This window comes from Zophobas morio, unplaced genomic scaffold, assembly GCF_036711695.1.
Source record: "Zophobas morio isolate AGI-343-1 ecotype UQ-CSIRO unplaced genomic scaffold, CSIRO_AGI_Zmor_V1 ptg000024l, whole genome shotgun sequence".
In the NCBI taxonomy this organism is placed as follows: Eukaryota; Metazoa; Arthropoda; class Insecta; order Coleoptera; family Tenebrionidae; genus Zophobas; species Zophobas morio.
Genome location: NW_026972129.1, coordinates 13,933,856 through 13,953,855, shown reverse-complemented (window position 1 = coordinate 13,953,855; position 20,000 = coordinate 13,933,856). Strand labels below are relative to the sequence as shown.

At 35.9% G+C, this 20,000-nt stretch overlaps 4 protein-coding genes across 7 annotated transcripts in view; 1 reads left to right on the top strand and 3 right to left on the bottom strand.

The window, feature by feature from the left end:
• Positions 1 to 3,344: 3,344 nt before the first annotated feature.
• On the bottom strand, positions 3,345 to 4,561 carry LOC135134938 (probable ribosome production factor 1). Its single transcript, XM_064063844.1, has 4 exons — positions 4,350 to 4,561; positions 4,072 to 4,296; positions 3,600 to 4,018; positions 3,345 to 3,550 (listed from the first exon to the last, which is right to left on the bottom strand). The coding sequence occupies exons 1-4, from the start codon at positions 4,557 to 4,559 to the stop codon at positions 3,373 to 3,375; spliced, it is 1,032 nt and encodes a 343-aa protein (XP_063919914.1). The 5' UTR covers positions 4,560 to 4,561; the 3' UTR covers positions 3,345 to 3,372.
• A 46-nt stretch (positions 4,562 to 4,607) lies between these two features.
• Positions 4,608 to 6,641, top strand: LOC135134937 (retinoblastoma-binding protein 5 homolog). Of its 2 annotated transcripts, none has more exons than XM_064063843.1 (8): positions 4,608 to 4,763; positions 4,814 to 5,241; positions 5,291 to 5,472; positions 5,526 to 5,645; positions 5,703 to 5,896; positions 5,948 to 6,222; positions 6,275 to 6,410; positions 6,463 to 6,641. In XM_064063843.1, exons 1-8 carry the CDS (start codon positions 4,745 to 4,747, stop codon positions 6,540 to 6,542), a joined length of 1,434 nt encoding a protein of 477 aa, XP_063919913.1. In that variant the 5' UTR covers positions 4,608 to 4,744; the 3' UTR covers positions 6,543 to 6,641. The 2 variants fall into 2 exon arrangements, with proteins under 2 accessions (XP_063919913.1, XP_063919912.1); XM_064063842.1 differs by having other exon boundaries at positions 6,460 to 6,641.
• LOC135134939 (mitochondrial import receptor subunit TOM40 homolog 1-like) lies at positions 6,625 to 8,337 on the bottom strand. Its single transcript, XM_064063845.1, has 4 exons — positions 7,993 to 8,337; positions 7,681 to 7,943; positions 7,402 to 7,631; positions 6,625 to 7,350 (listed from the first exon to the last, which is right to left on the bottom strand). Exons 1-4 carry the CDS (start codon positions 8,141 to 8,143, stop codon positions 7,023 to 7,025), a joined length of 972 nt encoding a protein of 323 aa, XP_063919915.1. The 5' UTR covers positions 8,144 to 8,337; the 3' UTR covers positions 6,625 to 7,022.
• A 6,229-nt stretch (positions 8,338 to 14,566) lies between these two features.
• The window catches only part of LOC135135480 (ras-GEF domain-containing family member 1B-like), a 180,954-nt gene continuing 175,520 nt past the window's right edge, over positions 14,567 to 20,000 (bottom strand). For all 3 annotated transcript variants that reach the window (XM_064064546.1, XM_064064544.1, XM_064064545.1), the window contains 6 exons: positions 18,224 to 18,322; positions 17,826 to 18,121; positions 16,991 to 17,396; positions 16,794 to 16,937; positions 15,769 to 15,971; positions 14,567 to 15,719 (listed from right to left, as the gene is read on the bottom strand). In XM_064064546.1, coding sequence (XP_063920616.1) covers positions 15,473 to 15,719; positions 15,769 to 15,971; positions 16,794 to 16,937; positions 16,991 to 17,396; positions 17,826 to 18,121; positions 18,224 to 18,322 — 1,395 coding nt within the window. In that variant the 3' untranslated portion in view covers positions 14,567 to 15,472. The remainder of the gene's footprint in view (positions 15,720 to 15,768; positions 15,972 to 16,793; positions 16,938 to 16,990; positions 17,397 to 17,825; positions 18,122 to 18,223; positions 18,323 to 20,000) is intronic.

Sequence of the window (20,000 nt, the reverse complement as noted above, 5' to 3'; positions counted from 1 at the left end):
TTTTAAGAAAACCAAAAAGCAAAAAGTAACTACATACTTAAGTAACATACCGGTAAAACCTCACTAAAAATGTAGGTAATTCAATTTGAGTTAAAGAAGTAGTATAATAGAATCTATCCAACGATGAACTGTTACTTTCATGTTTTCTCGACGTTTCGTGGATCCTAGATTTTATATACATTTTCGGAATATCGTATAGTTGACAAAACACTAAGCAAAATTGATTTAACCATCCCACCAACATTTCGTAAGCACAATTCTATGACGTCACCTCGAAATTGTGCTAATTAAATGCTAATTAAATTTTATAAAATAGCATACTCTTAGTAGTGTAGTTTTTGAATCCGCCTTGATTTTTTACCTTATAAACATCTAGATTTTTCTGAAAAAAATTAAAATTGTACAGGGTAATTCAAAATTGACACGTTGTTAAGTATTGGAGCAAAAAAAAATTCAAAAATTCTTGGATCCAAATGAAGATATACAAAACATAACAAGAAACTGAAAACATGGTTAAAATGATTTTTGCAAGGAAATATGGATTTTGCAATAATGGGGCGGAGCCTAGTTACAAAATCGATATTTCCTGAAACAAATTTCGTGTTGGGTACATACATGAAATCTATCGGATTTTCATTATTCAAAAGAATTTTGGAAATATAATGTTTTTATGCATAGTTTTGTTCATTTTATAATGTTAAAAACAATTTTTAAATTATTCAGAATGAATCTGACTGTAGTAGCTAATTTTTCATCTTTTTTAATCTATGTAATACCTAAATCGGTAATTTATTTTTGTAAATGAAGGTCAAATTGACGTAAGGATTATTTTAATGATTTTTTTGCAACTTAAACTTGTGAACTAATAATGTGGCATTCTAGAGTTGAGTTGGTGCGCCATTTCTGAATCACCTTGTATAATAACATTTTAAAATTTAACTTAGAAACTGCAAAACCGACTACTCTGAAACCTTGCAGACAATTTAATGGCTAACTAATTAAAATGTGTCTGTTTATACTCCTTAAAAACTAGATGACGTCTTCTCAAAATTTTACTGAATAAATCTTAGATGTCTAAAATGTAGAAAATATTATGAGTCTAATAAATAATAATACGTGTAGTTTATCAATGCACCATATTTGTTAAAATTTCTTAAACAGGGTGACTAAAAAAAATGAATGAATCAATTTCTTCTATTGAAAAAATCAAAAACGGTTCACCTCATTTTCTCGAAAAAAAAAAAAAACAGTGCTGTTATTATGAGTACCTACAGTGTAGCTACCCATCCAAATTATTATAATTATATGGTGGTACTATTACTAAAAAGTTGATGATGTCATCACTAAACTTGGTTAGGAAAAACTCACCTGAAACACAGGATGCTTCTGTACCTTAGTTTATTAGTCTACACATGTCTTAATTTTAACTTATAGGGTTTAAATTAACTTCGTAAAATGTAATTTTGTCAAGTTCTGCTAAATAATTTTGGACCATTTTTTAAATATTTATTTTATATTTAACAATTTTTTGAAATGATGTATTATTATAATTTTCTGGGAATAAATGACATTTTGTTGATATTTTCTACCACTAACATAATATGATGTTAGGCAAGTCCTGTCTGTCCTGTACAATATATTGTTACGAAATAAACCCATACGCCGCCCCGGTACGACGCCTATGGGTTTTCTAGTATGTGCAGCGATGATGGGTGACTCATCGTCGGTGACGGCGGTCGTTCGCTAAAGCAAATCCCTTAAGCGGAAGTCGCAATGGGTGCTCCAGAACAAGTCTAGAAGCGATGAAGGACAGCGTGCCGTTTAAATGGGAACCACCGTCGGGAGCAGTCAGTGAAGTCCGGACAATAGGAGAAGTAGAGCCTAGTCAAATCCATTCCAGTCAAGTCAGATTTATTCTGAACATAATCGCCGTATAGTTTTAGTCCTGTAAATTTGAGTTACTGAGAAATAAATTGTGAGTTTTACCCACACCGATTTTTAATTGCCGATAATCGTAACAGTATAAGTATAATATGTAGTATATTATTGTTACGTTCACTATTTTTTAAACATCTAAAATTTATAAACAATTCCGTAAAATAATGATATTATTACACCAAAAACAACACAAGATGTTTTTTAAAAACGATTTATTTAAAGTATTGAATAGGTTGCAAGATTAAGTGGAAAACTGCATCCCTCACTTTTTTGTTAATGCGATATAAGTACAGAGAAACAAATACAGGAGCATGTTACAACACAAGTTTCAACAGAGATTTTACCTAGCAAATTTTTGAGATGACGTCGATGACCCTTGGTGGGGATGAAGAAACAAATTTTGATTAGCGTTATTATATGTATACCTACCACCTACCATCTACACTACAATAGTGTTAAACTCTAGTAGTTTCGGAGATTGTCTGTCTAATACCTAAAATTGTCGATAAACGGACAAGCGGACGCAATTTTGATATTTTCGTACAGGTAGGTACTATAAGTGTGTCGAAAAAACACGAAATTAGACTTTCATTAAAATGACACTATTACAATACCTACATCGCTAGTTTACAGTGAGGAATCAATACCAGATCTATAAATTACCTATTATAGAATGGTCCCGAAAACGCCACTCTATTTACTACAAAGGGGACAATTCTTAATTGATCATCATTAAACTTCAGCACCTAATAAAAGTTCATAGTATCATAATTATTCTCTAGTCTAGTCTACGCTTCAATTGATGATTATAAACACCTAATTAAAATAATAAATAACTGTAATTTGCTTACAATTAGTGATCGTTTGCAAATTAAGTAATATAGAACATCAACTTAAGATAAGAAATAAATTGTGTAGTGTGGCATAGACACTGTACATCGTTTCGGACACCGCGGAGCAATCCATAAATGTGCGGGCCATAGGTTGGGGGCATCAAGGCTGGGAATTTACGTTGACGATTATTGTTCCGAAAATTTGCCTGCAACCTTACCGCCACCCTTGCAATAGATTTACAAGAATGGGGAAACAAAAGATCGCCTATAAACCACCAAATCACTAAATAAGCGAAAAAATAAATACCTAAAGCACGCCTGCGGTATTTTTATTGCGAAAAAAGTGAAGTGTCAATATTTATGCAGTCTGCATTGTAGATAATACGAATAATCTCGTTTAGTTACGTTAACTAATGTAAAAAATTTACTCGCTTAGCTCCGAGTCTTGGTTATTACATGATTTTAAAGAAACGAAATCGCTAACCAATATCTCCCGTAGGTAATAAAAAAAAAACACAAGATGATTGAACACCATGTGGTTTCATAAAAATAAAATGGTAAAATAGACACAAATTAATACAAATATTTATTTCTTGAAAAATTACAAATTGAACTTTCTCCTGCTTGTTTCCACTGCATGTCTTCTACCATCTATGATCCATTCATATTGACCATATTTACTATCAAATGTACCCTTCTGAAGAGATCGTAATTTCAATGTAAACCTTGGCCCTAACTCTTTCAGTTTGGCTTTTTTACCCTCTTCATCAAAGCAATACCTACAAACTAAAAATTAATAATAATGCTTTAACAACGTCGAGAGTGTACCTATAATGTCTGAAAAAAATGTAGTCCCTCTGATTATGGAAAGTTACAGTTCTTCTTCCTACAAATTCTGGACTATAATGGAAAAGCGCTCCTAACATCCGACCAACTGTTAAACCCAACCTTGTCGAGAAATTATTTAAAACTACTTCAGGCCGGTGTTCATTAATATCCTTATGGTTCTTACGCAACTCTGTTGTAATTTTAACGTTACTGATTTTAAAATGAGCTGTTGGACCATCAGGTAGGTGAATCACTAGTAATCCATCAGGTTCTTTTCTATTTTCGTTAATAATTAAAATATCAGTAAAATCTTTCTTTATCGCGCTTTTCACAATTTTTTTAACACCTGATCTATTCCGGTATAGAGAAACCGAGTTCGGGATAATCCTGGTGAGTTCTCTTCCAAATATCCTCGTTTTCTAAAAATCGCGCAAATTACACTTAACTATTGTATTAAAAAAATTATACGTACCCTCATAGGATTGTCAGCGTAAGTTATAAGAATTTTCGGTTCGTACGACTGTTGATAATATTCACTAAATTCGTCATTATCTAAGTCGTTTTTAACCAGTTCATTTTCTTCGGTATTAATGTCATTGACGGTTGTTTCATCTTTTATCCGTAAACTCTCGAGAGTATGTGGCACTTTCTTGGGTCCACCTTCCAACTTAGTTTGCTTCTTGGCCAATTTCTTTGCCTAAAATGGTTTCATTTTTAAGTTGTTAAATATTGACACCTGACATAACCTACCTTTTTTTGTTCTTTCTTCGCCTTTTGATATTGTTGACTTCTAACCAATTTATTTTTTATGTGAGAGTACTTATTTTCATTTGGAAATAAAACCGACCCACTTTTAGATGGTTTTATCTCTTCTTTTATTTCAGCTTTACTTTCTTCGAGATCCACGTGCTTTTCTTCCGACATGTTTATTCTTTTTGAGGTTAAATGACTTTTGTCCATGCTTTTGTACTTTTGACTGCTTTTGACGTCTGATTTGACAATTATTTTTGACAGATGACAGTTGATGTCGGCATCAACGCACAACAAACAATATATTTCTTCATGATTTACCAAAAACTATTTCTTTACTATAATTAATTTAGTAAAAGGGCCGTGTAAATTACACTTGTTGTCAATAAACAAAAATGAATTTAGAATTACTAGGTAAGTGTCCTTTTTATCATGTTAAAATTATCCTAACCACACATATTTAGAGTCTTTTGGACAAAACTACCCAGAAGAATTTGATGGTACTTTGGATTCGCTATCAATTGCTGTAACATGTGCTTTCAACAAACGGGGAACACTATTGGCAGTAGGTTGTAATGATGGCCGCATTGTAATTTGGGATTTCCTTACAAGAGGTATCGCTAAAGTGATATCAGCTCATGTACACCCTGTTTGCAGTATTAGTTGGTCAAGATCTGGTTATAAAATAGCGTCAGCGTCAACTGATAATACAGTCTGTATTTGGGATATATTATCAGGAGAGTGTGAACAAAAATATAGGTTCCCATGTCCCGTTTTAAAAGTACAATTTGAACCTAGAAGCATGGAACGCTTGCTAGTGTGTCCAATGAGACATGCAGCAGTATTGGTTGATACAACTGGTGGCCACAAAGTTCTACCAATAGATGAAGATGTACATTTATTAAAATTTGTTGTAACTTTTTTGAAGCTATTATTTGTAGGGTGATCTGAATATTTCTGCTTCATTTGATCGACGTGGAGACTATGTTTACACAGGAAATGCAAAAGGAAAAGTACTGGTATTAGATTCACATACATTAGAAATTAAAGCTAGTTTTAGAATTATTTTGGGCACTTCAAGTGCAACTGCTGTAAAAAGCATAGAATTCGCTAGGAGAGGAGAGTATGTAATTGTCTTAAAATGTTTTAATGATTTCTTCAAACCTTCCTTTTTAGTTGGTTTTTAATAAATACAGCTGACAGAGTGATCAGAGTTTACGACAGTAAGGAAGTTTTAGCCTGTGGTAAAGATGGTGAACCAGAACCTATACAAAAGCTACAGGATTTAGTCAACAAGTAGTACTGGCTTAGTTATTGTTTTGGTTTTTAACTATTAATATTTTAAATGTTTAGAACAATGTGGAAAAAGTGTTGTTTCTCTGGGGATGGTGAATATATATGTGCTGGCTCAGCAAGACAGCACGCGTTGTACATATGGGAAAAATCCATTGGAAATTTGGTGAAAATTCTTCATGGGACAAAAGGCGAGTTGCTTTTAGATGTAGCGTGGCATCCAGTTCGTCCCATCATTGCCAGTATTTCATCAGGTGAATTAATCTGTTGCCAAAAAATATATCTTCATGTTTGTTTATTATCAGGTGTTGTGAGTGTATGGGCCCAAAACCAAGTTGAAAATTGGTCTGCATTTGCTCCAGATTTTAAAGAATTGGATGAAAACGTGGAATATGACGAAAGGGAAAGTGAATTTGATTTAACAGATGAAGACAAATCAGTTGCCAGTGGTGCAGATGATAAAGAAGACACAGATATGGAAGTAGATGTATGTTCAATTGAACCAGTAGCTGCTTTCTGCAGTTCAGATGAAGAAAATGAAAATACTGGTTGTTTACAATTTTTACCAATAGCCCCAGAAGTAAGTTTCTGGTATTCTTTTCTAAGGGATTTTTGTTATTTTGGAATTATAGATAGAGGATCCTGAAGATGCCTGGACGCCAGCTGACACTAATCTGCCTACATCTGGACAAGGAACTGGGCCTCCTCCTGCTAAAAAGAAAAAGTACAAATCGTATGATGTGGCTCTTGAAAACACGAGTGACGCAGGTATGTTGCATAATATTTGATAATAATTATAGTAATTCTGATGTCCTAGAAGTACACCCATTACTCAGCAGCAGAACAAAAGATAAACAAGTATTGGGCGGGAAGAAGGCGGCGGGACGGCCTAGAAAATAGATTTATGAAAAATTTTCCTAATTTATCGTGTTTATTTAGAATCGATTCTTTTTACTACGTTGTCTGAAAAGAAAAATATATCTTCAACAAAGTTTTTAATTTGTTCTCTAATTTACATCACCTAGATTTTTAAAGTGTAAAAAAATAACAAAAGATAGTTTATAACAGGTATCCAAACAATAGGGAACATGTTTGAAATACGCATTTACACACAAATAAAATCACTTGTGCTTTATACACGACCTGTTATAACTAGGAGCAAATGCATTAACAAGTTAAGTTGTTATCTAAATCTACGTAAAACTCAAGTCTTCGAACAACTTTAATTCTGAGGAATATAAAAACAATTATGTATAATATATACAAAACTGACTTCCATTTTATTGATAAACGTTACAAATAAAAAATCTAAAATCAGTTTTTCTAGGGACAATTTTAACGAGCAGTTAATTTAAAACGTTCTTGCTTCAAACTATTCAGTTATCCAATAAGAATCCCCACACCAAGCCTAAACTGATTTTTATTGTGATTTATGAGCCCACTAAGAGCTAACGTGAAAGGCAAGGGGCTTAATTTTTTCTCTAAAACCGCCCCAACTGACCAATTTGAATCTACATGCCCTTTAAATACCACTTCACTCTTTGGCAAATCAACTTGGTAGCCAATTGATGCCACGGACTCCTGCATCCGAGGATTCGCTTCTAACTCCACTCCTATTTGAAGCTGACTGCTCGCTTTTTGGTAATAACACAAGTGGACACCTGATACTCCTATTGTTCCTGAAATTTGTGTATTTTCCGTTGTGTACCTGAAATGAATTATTAGAACGCCTCTCAATTTATGAAAATTTTACATTTACTTAGCTGCTGCACTCAAGAGAGCAATTTCGCCCCCAGGTATTCCTGGACCTTTCTGATAAGCTAACTCAGACCCCAACGCTAATCGAGATGTCACAGCTTGAAGATAATGCAATACTACAACTCCCGACCCTGATATGATATCAGGGTTAGCAACAGTGACACTTGCAGTATAGTCAGATCCTTTGTAATTCATTGTTAATTGGCCAACTGTGAATTTTGAATTCTGAACCTGAAATTATTGGTTTAGTTAATTGGAAATATCAAACAGGAGGCAGTACTTGTGCTCCAAATTTTGCTTGAAATCCTGAACATATCTGGTGAATAATCGTAGCGTTTAGATTGCCTGACGGGTCTATGTCACCTAACAAGATAGGATAAGCTTCACTCGCTGAAATTTGTTTGGTTCCTACATAAGTCGCCCCAAACCGATACCCACTAGGAGTTATGGAACTCATATTAATCGTATGAGAAATTTGAAAATGGTTACTAAGACCTCTCGTAAGCATCACTCTCGCTCCTTCGAAATTTGTAGGGAAAATATCTAAAGCACACCAGTTCGATTAAAGGTTATGTACGCGGTGAGTACTCACTTTTGCATTTTGTATGAATTTCTTCCAAAGGACCCGGGTTTTCGACTTCTTCAGTTGTTCCAGTGGAAGAACCTTCAGGTTTGGCATAAGATGAACTCGATGGAGGCGGTGGTGGCGGGGCCGGAGCTGAATACGCGTGCACGTTCCCCATTTTTTCCTAACATAAATTTATTAAAAACCAAGTGATTTTGGTTGTCTTATTTCACAGTCTAAATAATACACATGTACCGACGGGGGTTAACGGGGCTATAACTGTTCACTGAATGCGATAACTAAGAACCCCACACATTTTCTTCTTAGAAAAAATTACGATGACAGCGATGGCAGGTGCTGATTTGATCGACAAAGCGTAGTTTAATGTGACAGTATAGATGGCGACATATTTGATTGCATAATTTAAATTTCTTGTTATCATCTCTGCAATTAATTCTTCCCTGTAAACTCACACAGACAGGATACTAAATAATTGTATATAATTGCAGCATATTATATAAAAACAATTTCTTCTCAGAATCGAGGTGGATACAGTGTTCCCATAGAGCAAGATACATAGAGACAACCTTGAAGGAGCTATTAAAAAAATTACATTTGAACTTTATTTCACTCTAAAAATACATATAATGAAATGTTAATAAGTGACTGAATTTGTTTATTCATAAAACTCGTTTGTTTGTGTCATTTCAGATGCAAACAATAAAAAAAAAATCAGGGACTCCGGGTCATACGTAGACACCAATATTTGTGCCTTTCACTGTAAACATTATTATGTTTCTTAAATGTTACACAAAAATGTTATACACACCTCAGGGAAGTAGTACAATAAATATAGTTCACCTCGGGGCTGCGCCTCTCGGTAAACTATGTATCTTTTTCCCAAAGGGAATAACGAACATTTTCCAGCTCGGTATGTATAATATCCTATTTTTATGAAATGATAAAATAGGATATTGAAATAAATGATAATTACAATGCTTAGCCATGAAATATAGATCAATTAGAGCTGTAGGAGCGCATAAAGAGGCAAATAACTAGTATAGTCGCATACCTGAACCTCCTGTCAGAGCAATTGACCTTCAGGTGGCTGTACGTTAAGGGTGAGTTTTCCTTCAAATTCACGCATATCCAGCGGCGTCAATACTACACATTAGGCACAAACTCGATTTTACAGAGAATAGCCTAGAAAAATTATAATTCTTAATCTTAACTTACATAGCATTATTAAGGTCTAGTTCTTTCAACAGGTAGGGCATGGGCCTGTGGACCGCTTGAATGTTACCCTTCCGCGTCCGATCTTTGGTAATCATAATAACATAATTTTTCTGTCCACTATATTATATAGTTCTTAATTTGTCTTTTTTTTTCTATATTTGTAATGTTGCTTCAAGCTTAGCTATCAGTATTGGTATGATGTTCTCACCAATGTATTGTTACGAAAGAAACCCATACGCCGCCCCGGTACGACGCCTATGGGTTCTAGTATGTACGGCGATGATGCTCACCGTGCGGAGTCAGGATGGCCGAGCGACGGTCGCTAAAGAAAGGACTGGAAGCGGGAGTTGCGATGGATCCCAAAAAAATTTCGATCACGAAACCTGTAGAAGGAGAATAGCGTTTAAATGGAGGCCACCTGCGGGAACGAGGCTTATTCAGCCAGTTCAGTCCAAGAGAAAGAGAGTACAGTCAAGTTGCGCTGGATTTATTTTGTACATAATCGCTGTGTAATCAGTAGTGTAAATTTGAGTTATTGAGAAATAAATTGTTGAGTTTAACCCACGCCGATTCTAATCACCCGTTCATCGTAACACTGGTGTGTTAGGAGTGGGATTTGAAATTAATAAATGGCAGATTGGACAAGAATTCTGAAGATCGATGCCTGTTGAGACTAGAGCTCAAGCTGCGAAAATGGAGGAACAAGTAAAGCAGTTGGTGGTCGCACAAATGGGCGCAAGAATGGAAAAAATGGACGAGCAAATGGAAGCAAGAAACAAAGAAATGGACGAAAAAATGGACGCAAGAAATAAAGAAATGAAAGAAGAAATGGGCGCAAGATGGAGAAAACGGACGAAAAACTGGACGCAAGAAACAAAACAATAGATGAGAAGATGGACGCAAGAAATGAGAAACTGAATGCAACAACAGAAGAAATGAACAAAAAAATGGATGCAAGAGATGAGAAACTGGATGCGAAAATTGAAAAAATGACCGAAAACATGAACGCAGTGAACGCATGATGAGAAAATGAACGAAAAAATGGAAATGATGGACGCAAAAGTAGACAAATAAAAAGTTGACATAATCACCAGTCCAAAAGGAAGTGCATGGAAGCAAACAAAAGTGAAATAACAGGAATTAAGAAACAAATGATGGATATAGAAACAAATTTGAAGGTTATGCAAAATCTTGTCAGAGAAAATGTGGTCTTGATGGATCGAAAACTAAAATAGGAAGTCGAACATCAACTAAAGAATAAGTTCGAGAAATCGGTACAGGAATGTATGGAAGATACAGTGAAAACTATAGAAGATAGAATGGAGAATAAAATGAAGAAATTTGAAAAGTTAATGACAAATGCAGCAACCATTGGTTCATGTTATGTGACGTCAGGCCCCAGGACAATTCAACCACCCACCCGTGATGGTCAGACGCCTTGGTCATCATACAAGAAGCAGTTTGAAGCAGCAGCGACAGCAAATCTCTGGGAAGAAGGACAAAATGCTACAGCTTTGGTGATAGCTTTGCGAAGCGCAGTTCTAGAGATACTCCAAACGCTGTCTGAAGAAGATGAAACAGATATAGTGCCCTAACTGCTGCTCTGGAACTTCGATTTGGGAATGAACATCTGAGACAGGTTTTTGAAGCCCAAGTGAAGACAAGAACGTAGTAGAATCCGTTCAAGAATTTGAAGCAGATGTCAAGAGACTGGTACGTCTTGCATACTCCGATGCACCACCAACTTTTCAAGCGAGGCTTGCGACAGAAACCTTCGTAAATGGGATTCGCGACGTTAAGAAAGTTATGCAACTATCAAGGTACCAGACATCATTCAGCCTTGATTCGTGCGCTGGAAGTGGAGGCGGCACGGCGTACAATTCTTCAAGAACCTACCACAAAGTCAGAGTGGGGATCTTCTTGTCGTCCATGAACCAGTCACGAAGATCTTTCTGATAACAATGATGAAAAAACAAAAAGCAACTTAGAAATTCCTGCCCTAGAGGTTAACCATCTAATTGAACATCAGCAGAAAGTTGCAAAAGAGTTTCTGCAGAAACACAGTGGAGTGTTTGCATCTGAAGAATCATAGTGCGATATCGGGTAAACACTGGAGACGCACAACCGATCCGTCAAGCCCCGCGAAGACTACATTTGGCGAAACAAGAGGAAGCCGAGGAACTGGTACGAAAAATGTTGGATGAAAGGGTTATAAAGGAGTCAAACAGTCCATGGTCTTTGCCTGTAGTGCTAATCACCGAAAAGGACTGGTTGACGCGATTCTGCGTAGACTACGGGAAACTAAACGATGTAACCAAGAAGGACAGTTATCCACTTCCACGAATTGATGACACTCTCACAACATTATCAGGATCCGCCAGGTTCTCCAAGTTGGACCTCAAAAGCGGCTATTGGCAAGTTGGTATTCATCCACAAGATAAGGAAAAGACTGCTTTTTCTGCCGGGAGGGGCTTGTATCAATTTGCCCTAATGCCTTTTGGACTGTGTAATACTCCAGCTACTTTTGAGAGATTGATGGAGATGGTATTACGAGGGCTTACATGGAAAACATGTTTGGTTTATTTAGACGACATCATGGTAATAGGAAAGACATTTGAGGAGCAGTTGACCAATTTGGAAAAAGTATTTAGTCGAATGAAAGAGGCAGACTTGAAGCTGAATCCGAAGAAATGCCTCCTCTTCCAAAAAGAAGTAGAATTTCTGGAGCATATTGTTACGGCAAACGGGATCAAGACTACTGGAACGAAGATCAGTGCAATTCGCAATTGGTCACGACCAAGAGATAAGCACGAAGTCCGGAGTTTCTTGGGAATGTGCAGCTACTACAACGGGTTTGCTGATATTGTTGCTCCTCTGCACAGGCTGACGGATTTGGAGTCTCACTTTAATTGGACTGCTGAATGTGAGGCAGCCTCCAAAAGATTGAAGAATGCACTATGCTCTAGTCCTATTTTGTTCTATCCTCAATCATCGGGAATGTTCATTTTGGACACGGACGCGAGCAACATCGGAATAGGTGCTGTATTGTCACAGGTGCAGGACAAGGAAGAAAAAGTCATCGAGTACTTCAGCAGCGTACTTTCGAAACCCGAGAAGAACTACTGTACTAGGAGGAAGGAGTTGCTGCCAATTGTCAGGGCTGTTGAACACTTCCACAAGTATCTCTATGGACGCGAATTCCTGATTAGAACCGATCATGCAGCCTTCACACGGCTTCTTCAGATGAAAAATACCGAAGGACAAGTGGCTAGATGACTTGAACGATTCCAACAGTATCATTTCAAAATTCGATACAGAGCTGGTAAGCTCCACAATAATGCGGACTCCTTGACGAGAAGACCGTGTAAGAATTGCAAACATTGCGACAAGATCGAACAGCCTGAACGTCGTTCAACTGTGTGAGAACACAATTGTGGAATATGAAGAATGGACTACGGCCCAGCTTAAAAAAGACCAAGAGGAGGGAGGACGTGGACATCGGACCGTTGCTCAAATGGAAAGAAGATGGGGTGGAACGGCCAGGTTGGTTGAAAATATCGGACGAGTCATCCACTTTCAAGGCGTTATGGGGTCAGTGGGACTCCCTGCGGGTCCAGAGCTTGTGAGAGTCCAGATGGGAAACATTTCAGCATGCAGTTGGTGGTTCCGACCATTAGCACCAAGAAAGTACTTCGAGAAATGCACACCGGTGGGTCTGGTGCTCATTTCGGAATCAACAAGACGCTTTCTAAAGTCAGGGAGAAATTCTATTGGGTCCGTTGTCGAGAAGATGTCGAGAACCGAGGATTAGAGCGAGAGGGCCGATGCAACAATACAAGATCGGTTCGCCTTTCGAAAGAGTTTCAGTGGACATAGTAGGCCCTTTTCCGGAGGACGGCAATAAGTACATAATGGTCGTCCGCGATTACCGAACCAAGACGCGACAACGGTTGCAATAATGCTGATTGACAATTGGATCAGAAGGTTTGGGGTCCCAGTGGTAGTCCATTCGGACCAAGGCAGAAACTTCTAGTCAAACCTATTCCAAAGGGTGACTGAAGTCCTAGAGATACAGAAGACACGGACTACGCCGTTCCACCCACAGTCAGATGGAATGGTACAGCGCTTCAATCGTACCATGGAAGAACATCTTTCAAAGGTGGTGCCCGAGCATCAGAAAGATTGGGATCGATACCTTCCACTACTCCTGTTGGTTTATTGTTCAGCTGTCCATGGCACGACGGGTCAAACCCCGGCGCGGATAGTTTTCGGAAGAGAACTTCGTCTGCCTTGTGACATCTTGTTCGGCTCTCCGAGTGGAGAACCAAAGGAGGTCATAGATTACATCTGTGACTTGAAGGAGAAGCTGCTGAGCGTTCACGAAACGGTGCGCCACAAGATGCGGGTGGCGAGTGACAGAATGAAAACACGTTACGACCTTAAGGATAACTCAGTAGCATTCCAGGCAGGAGATTTGGTACAGCTTTATAACCCCCGAAGAAGGAAAGGTCGTTGCCCGAATTTGTCACCAGACTGGGACGGCCCATATACGGTTGCAACGAGAATCAATCTTATTTACAGAATTCGTCGAGGGCCGAAGACGAAAATGAATTAAGCAGGGGCAATGCTATGAAATTAACCCATACGCCGCTCCGGTACAACGCCTATGGCTTGTCGAGAACTTTCTCGTATGTACACTAATGATGACTCATCATCTGGAAGCGTAAGTCGCGATGGGCAACCCGGAAAAATCTCGAAGCGGCGTTCTCGATCCATGGAAAGCAACATATCGGTTTAAATACAGGCCACAGTCGGGAACGAGGATTATTCAGTTAACGAATCGAAATCAGTCATGTAAATTTGAGTTATTGAGAAATAATTGTGGAGAACCCACGCCGATTTTAATCACCCGTTCAACGTAACAATATTTTATAATGTGTGTCTATGAACACATTCAATCTTTTTGTACCATAATTATGGTTATCATAAATATAGATCACATTTTATGTACAAAATTTCGTATTCATTTACAATTTGTAAAAAATTTTGAAAGTTTATTTAATAAGAATTTTGGAACAATGTGTATTTGGGTACTAGTTGTTTTTAATAGCTTTAGATCTCTAGTTGTCCAAAAAAGGTGTTTATTCACAAAAAAATTATAATATCGCATAATTTTACAGCAGCAAGTTTAAACGAGTTGCTAAAAAGTAGTTTTCATTTTTTTATCATTTTTATGGGATGGATTTGGCACTGAACCTAAAGTTATTTTCCTTTTACGTTGTAATAAAAACCATAACCATACAGTTTCGTTCTCGTTTTTTGAACGAATCTAACACATGTTTAAGGAAAAGAAAAAGACTTTGGATAATTTTTGATACGGAGTTTATACATAAAACAAATGCATACAATACAAATGATTTATACATTATATAAATAACTACAATACAACATATAGTGTGTAATTAGCAATGCATCATCCTCTTACCTAATGACTAGAATACTGATAGATTTAAGTCTTTTGAATTGTTTTACATCCTATCTGTAGCGTGAGGCAAAGCGCATATGTAGCAGTTTCAAAGTCTACAATGCAATCCAATAGTGGAAAAATCACATCTGTTACATGTACAATAAATATTTACCCATTCATGATAATCACATCACATTTACAAAGAGAAGTGCAATAGTGGCTTATATAACAAATGTGATTTAGTAAGATAACCTGACGTGACAAATACTTAAAAATTTCGATTAAATACTGTTAATACATTGGTCAAATATATTAAGTACATCATTACAAATATTATGTAAAAAACACTGAGGTATAAAACATTATAAATAGGTACAAATTCTTCAAAATGTTCAGTGTAGAGTATTCTTTTAGTATTTGTGAGTTCAATATGAAAATACATCAAAACTTTTGCTCAAAGAATACAAAGCTAAAGCAGAAGTACTTAATATAATAATGGCAATTAGGTACTATTAATTTCAGTATCTCATACTGGAATCAGTGTTGTAGGTACTATCAAAACAGTGCACGTTTTGAACTAAATTAGTCATTAAAAAGCTATAAAATCACATTAAATACTTGTATATTAGGAAAATAGTCGCCTATTAAATAATATTCCAGTTTTAAAAAGAAAACTATAAAACTCTGTACAAAACAAAAATAAAATTCAAGACATTCATCTATATGTACACACCAGATAAAAAAAAACAGTTAAAAAAACAATTTGTACATCATCATAAATAATAACTGCTTAAAGATCTCTCGTTACATCGCGTTACTGTCTGCCTTCAAAGTCTTGCATCTTTCTTTCTCCTGATTGTTTTCAGGCGGCTCGCACTCGAAACTGGCAAGAGCAAGGGCATTTTCGTTTAAAATTGGTCCATGTTGCAAAATTGAAATAACTTTGGGATCCTTTTCAAATGGACACGTGACCTGTTTCCAAGCCATGAACTCTGTAACTTGTTTTGCCAACTGCCAGAATTTTTCGAAGTTTATATGCCCATTTGGAAGCCTGAAAACCACAATCAGTACCCTATGTCAGACCCAAGTTGCGAACTTACTTGTTGGAACAACCTTGATTTAAGAAATAGAGATCTTTGACAAGCAAACTGAAGAAAGGAATCACAATTCTTTGCCGCTGGTCTTTGGCGCCGTGGCTGCGCCACATTGCGGCTTTCAGAGTACTTCTGTAACTGCTGAAGTTACTGCTGGGGTCCATTTGGTGTTCTAGTATGGCAAACTTTCCAGAATGAATCTTATTCCACTGGAAAAAGTAAAAGCGTGATTTGAATTTGTGTGCTTTGAAGCACTCTGTATGTCTAAACTCAATATAATTACTTTTGTTATTGAACTATGACACTATACATTGATACAAATTTGGTAACTAGTAAATGAGTATTTCTGGACTTTTTTTAACTAAAGATGCCAACTATATTGTCAAAACGCGTAGGTATTATAGATATAACAATTGTGCTAATACTGTTTTGTATATAAAAAATGTTTTTCATAATAAAACGACACGTGGCCAAATAAAAATCATGTTTTCGATTTTTTACACGTTCATTAGTCATATTAAATGGTTTATTAATAGTCATTAAAAATATATTTATGATATGAAAGCCAAAAAATTCAATTTACATATTTATAGTCATTTGACCGGGTTTAAATGACGATAAAAATCAAGTTCGTCATTTTGCATTTACCGCTTTTATCGGTGGCATTGAACTTTCAAAGCTTATCACTTATGTACAAAAATATTATCTTAATTAAAAAATATATCTTAATAACAGTTTTATTTAAAATGTTACAATATCAATAAAAGTTAACGATTTCGATTATTTTGTTGAAGTTATGAAATCATTTATTTGCCATTTTGTATACTAGTATTTGCACAGCAAAAAGTGTGGGTGCTTGTATTTGATTTATAGGTACACTCCTAGCACAAATGTTGACGCGTCTCGCCAACTAAGTTGGCATCTTTTTAACAGAGACAAAATCTAAGAACATAGAACAATCGTACTTTTTTCTGTTCCAAAATAGTATTTATAAATTAAGTTTATAAATATAAAAAAAACTAAATACATACCGTTTTCTTCAACCTTGAAATGGGAGACATATTTAGACCCGCTATAATCGCCATTAAGCTATTAAAATTGCCGATATTAAAACATTCCCTCCCTGTCTCTATCCAGTACTCCACCACTCGAACTCTTTGCTTTTTCTTCTGGTACTGTAAAACGCAAAATTTAACACCACATCTCACCCCGTAAAGAAATAACTCACTTTACACACTTGTGTCGCTACAAAGTAACTCAGTCTATTAAACCATTGAACATACTGTTCCAAATTGTGTGTTTTCTTCATGTCTTTGAACGAGGTTTCTAAGTGTGGATTCTCCTTAGCAAAAGCTTGTACGAACTCTTCTGGACCAATAAAAGAGAGCCTTTCTAATTCTACATGAGTAAGTTGTTGCGCTAGGAACGCTGGCACTGGACAAATTTCAGAGATATCCGTGCAGTTCTCATCTTGGGGTTGTGACGACGGATCCAAAGTCTTTTCGTATTGTTCTAACGCAGTCAATCTCTGAAGAAGATTATGTAAGAGCGACGAAACATTGGTGCGAAAAGTGGGATTAATGGTGCAGCACTGCTGCGTTATTGTCCGGACGTGTTGCATTACCCTTTCATCCCTAAAATACAAAAGACAAATTTCGATTTTAGCTTTTAATAGCCGCAATTGAAATTAAAATGTTGGAACATTAAATGGAAAAAACTGAACAGAGAAATAATACAAAAAGTGAAACAAGCGAATGTTTTGGAACGGAAAGTTGAGATTCTCCGTCGAGTCCATTCACAGATTTTATCACGGATATCGATAACGTATCAGAAAATATTATGATGAAGAAAATAGCACTTAAAAGATTAAAAGTGTGACAATAAGTCTGAATAAACAGATTAAGAGATCAATACAGGTACAGGTACAAAAGAGAAGAAAACTAAGGGAGAGGAAGATGAAGAAATGTCAGAAATAAAAAAATCATAGACTAGAAGACACCAATTTTAGGAACACAAAGGTGTTTTTAAAACCAGTGAGGGTGCAATAAAGTTTCTATATTTACCGAAAGTCGTATGGGAATGTTTCAGTCCATTCTGCGAGTAATTGTACTAAATGCTCCGCAAATCTGGCCTGTCCAGGATGTGAACATCCACCAGTGGCACTTCCCAAACCCTGTTGTGTTTCACATAGACTCCGTACTCTGGCAAGCAAATCGTGAGGCTTAATGAATAGGCGTGAAGACAATAGAAATGCAAATAGGTATGCCCTATCTGGGTAGTATATGTCAGTCGGAACCATGTGCTGAATTAAAGCTTCAAGGGAACCAGACAGCAAGTTTCCATCGCGGTAAACCAAGGCCTGGGAAAACATTCGCGTTTTCGTTAAAACATTCTATTAATTGATACTTTAAATAAGATAACTAATCATGTTATCGCAAAATAGGTTGTTATGATATCTTACGTTATCTTGCTGCAAGGCGGTGTCTCCGGCGGTGTCCTGAATTGCTTCACCGTTGTAGACGGCAGAGAAACTTTTAGTTTGAGGCGTTTGCGGCAAGCTCTGAAGTTAGAGAAGGTTAATTGTTAGAGGCTTAATTAATCAAACGCCAAGCGCAGGAAGAAGAATATGGTGTGGAAGAGACCGCTTCCAGTTGTGTTATGTTTGTATGAATTTAGAAACGATTAAATGCTTGGTTGCAGACAACTTCGGACCTTTAAAGGGGGCTGTACGCACTGTTAAGAATGACACTAAAACAATAATTCTGTTTAAACTAGGAACAACTAATTAATAGTAGTATCTTCTATGAGGTGAAAAATTACTTCTACACAGCACCGTAATACAAATTTTGCATACACACTTTAAGCGTCTAGAACGGAAGAAATAGTACAAAACACTGACTCAAAAGTTTGCTATGAACGTTCTTTTTTTAAAAACTTATATTATTAGTGTGAACATATAAATTTAACATATTATTTGGCAACCGACTAGTGGAATTATTTTTTGCAAAAATAAATTTATAACGCTGCCAACATTTTCAAATTGACTGTGTAATTGACTTTTGCATATTGTAATCTATATTTAAAACTAAATAAGGCTCTTGTAACTTCATTATCTGTATGCTTGCTGGCAGCATATGCACTTTACATGCTGAAGCAGCTTTTTATTTAGTTTTCATTTTTATACAAAGATAAAAAAGTATATAGCTTTGTTATAGTGCTCCTATTCATAAAGTGCTGACAGAACAAATTTTCTCCACTTCTCTGAGTTAAGTGTTTATTACGTAGAAAATAGAGAATGGCCAATACACAATTTGTTTCACTATTGCGATTCTCCAAGTCGAAAAAAGTATCAAGTCAAAAAAGTTGTATTGTTTTGTTTTGTGTTGTGCTGATATGAAATCTATAAAAAGCTTAAGATACTGTGCACCACGTGCAGAGGAAAAAAATTATCTAATTTACAAAACTGTAAAAACAACCTGATTTTCATTTTGTATTCATCCACGAGACAATTTTACTGACATGTTAATTACTATGTATTTTTTTACCATTTAAGTAGAAATTCTTGCAATTACGTAGGTAAAAATATGATTTATAGTGATTGAAATACTCCAAGTAAAACTTTTTCCCTTTGTCTTATGGACTTTTGTGAGACAAAAAATTACCAAAAAAATTGAGTATGTCCTAGAAATTTTATGTCAAATTTTGAAATTTGTCATCAGAATTATTTGTCAAACAGAATATTTGCTTTATTTAACGTTTTACTACTCTACTTAATTCTGAACAATGAAACGATTTAGTGACCAAACAAAAGTTATATTAAATGTGCTGGATTCTCTAGAAAGAAACCACGATGTTGTGCAATTAAAAAAAAAAAGAAAATCGGAACTGGAGGCCGAAATGTTAAAAATTTCTGAAAAATCTTTATACAATTTACAAAAAAAATACAGATTCAAAGAGAATATGTCCGCTACTATTACAAATAATATAAAAACTCAAGTAAATCCTGTAGACTTAATGTCAGTCAAGGAAAATATGTATAAACTATAACTATTTATATAACGTAACTATTTATCAAGTCTTTAAAGTTTGATCCAGGACACATCGATTAGAAGAGTTGGTTTTAAATTTTACAAAAATAATAATTGATTGTCACCAATGGAGAGACCATCCATTCCATTCCAAAAATAAAATTATACAAACAAAATAACTGTCATTTATAAATTCCGTTGCCAAGTTGC

Excerpts from the sequence above, each read along its gene's own strand:
- LOC135134938 (XM_064063844.1), bottom strand. The coding sequence starts at position 4,559 with ATGGACAAAAGTCATTTAACCTCAAAAAGAATAAACATGTCGGAAGAA. Across the intron at positions 4,297-4,349 it reads CGAAGAAAGAACAAAAAAAG|GCAAAGAAATTGGCCAAGAA; the intron begins GTAGGTTATGTC and ends AAACCATTTTAG. Across the intron at positions 4,019-4,071 it reads ACGCTGACAATCCTATGAGG|AAAACGAGGATATTTGGAAG; the intron begins GTACGTATAATT and ends CGCGATTTTTAG.
- LOC135134937 (XM_064063842.1), top strand. Across the intron at positions 5,646-5,702 it reads CTACAGGATTTAGTCAACAA|AACAATGTGGAAAAAGTGTT; the intron begins GTAGTACTGGCT and ends TTAAATGTTTAG. Across the intron at positions 6,411-6,459 it reads TGAAAACACGAGTGACGCAG|AAGTACACCCATTACTCAGC; the intron begins GTATGTTGCATA and ends CTGATGTCCTAG.
- LOC135134939 (XM_064063845.1), bottom strand. The coding sequence starts at position 8,143 with ATGGGGAACGTGCACGCGTATTCAGCTCCGGCCCCGCCACCACCGCCT. Across the intron at positions 7,632-7,680 it reads AAGCAAAATTTGGAGCACAA|GTTCAGAATTCAAAATTCAC; the intron begins GTACTGCCTCCT and ends CAATAATTTCAG. Across the intron at positions 7,351-7,401 it reads CTCTTGAGTGCAGCAGCTAA|GTACACAACGGAAAATACAC; the intron begins GTAAATGTAAAA and ends AATTCATTTCAG.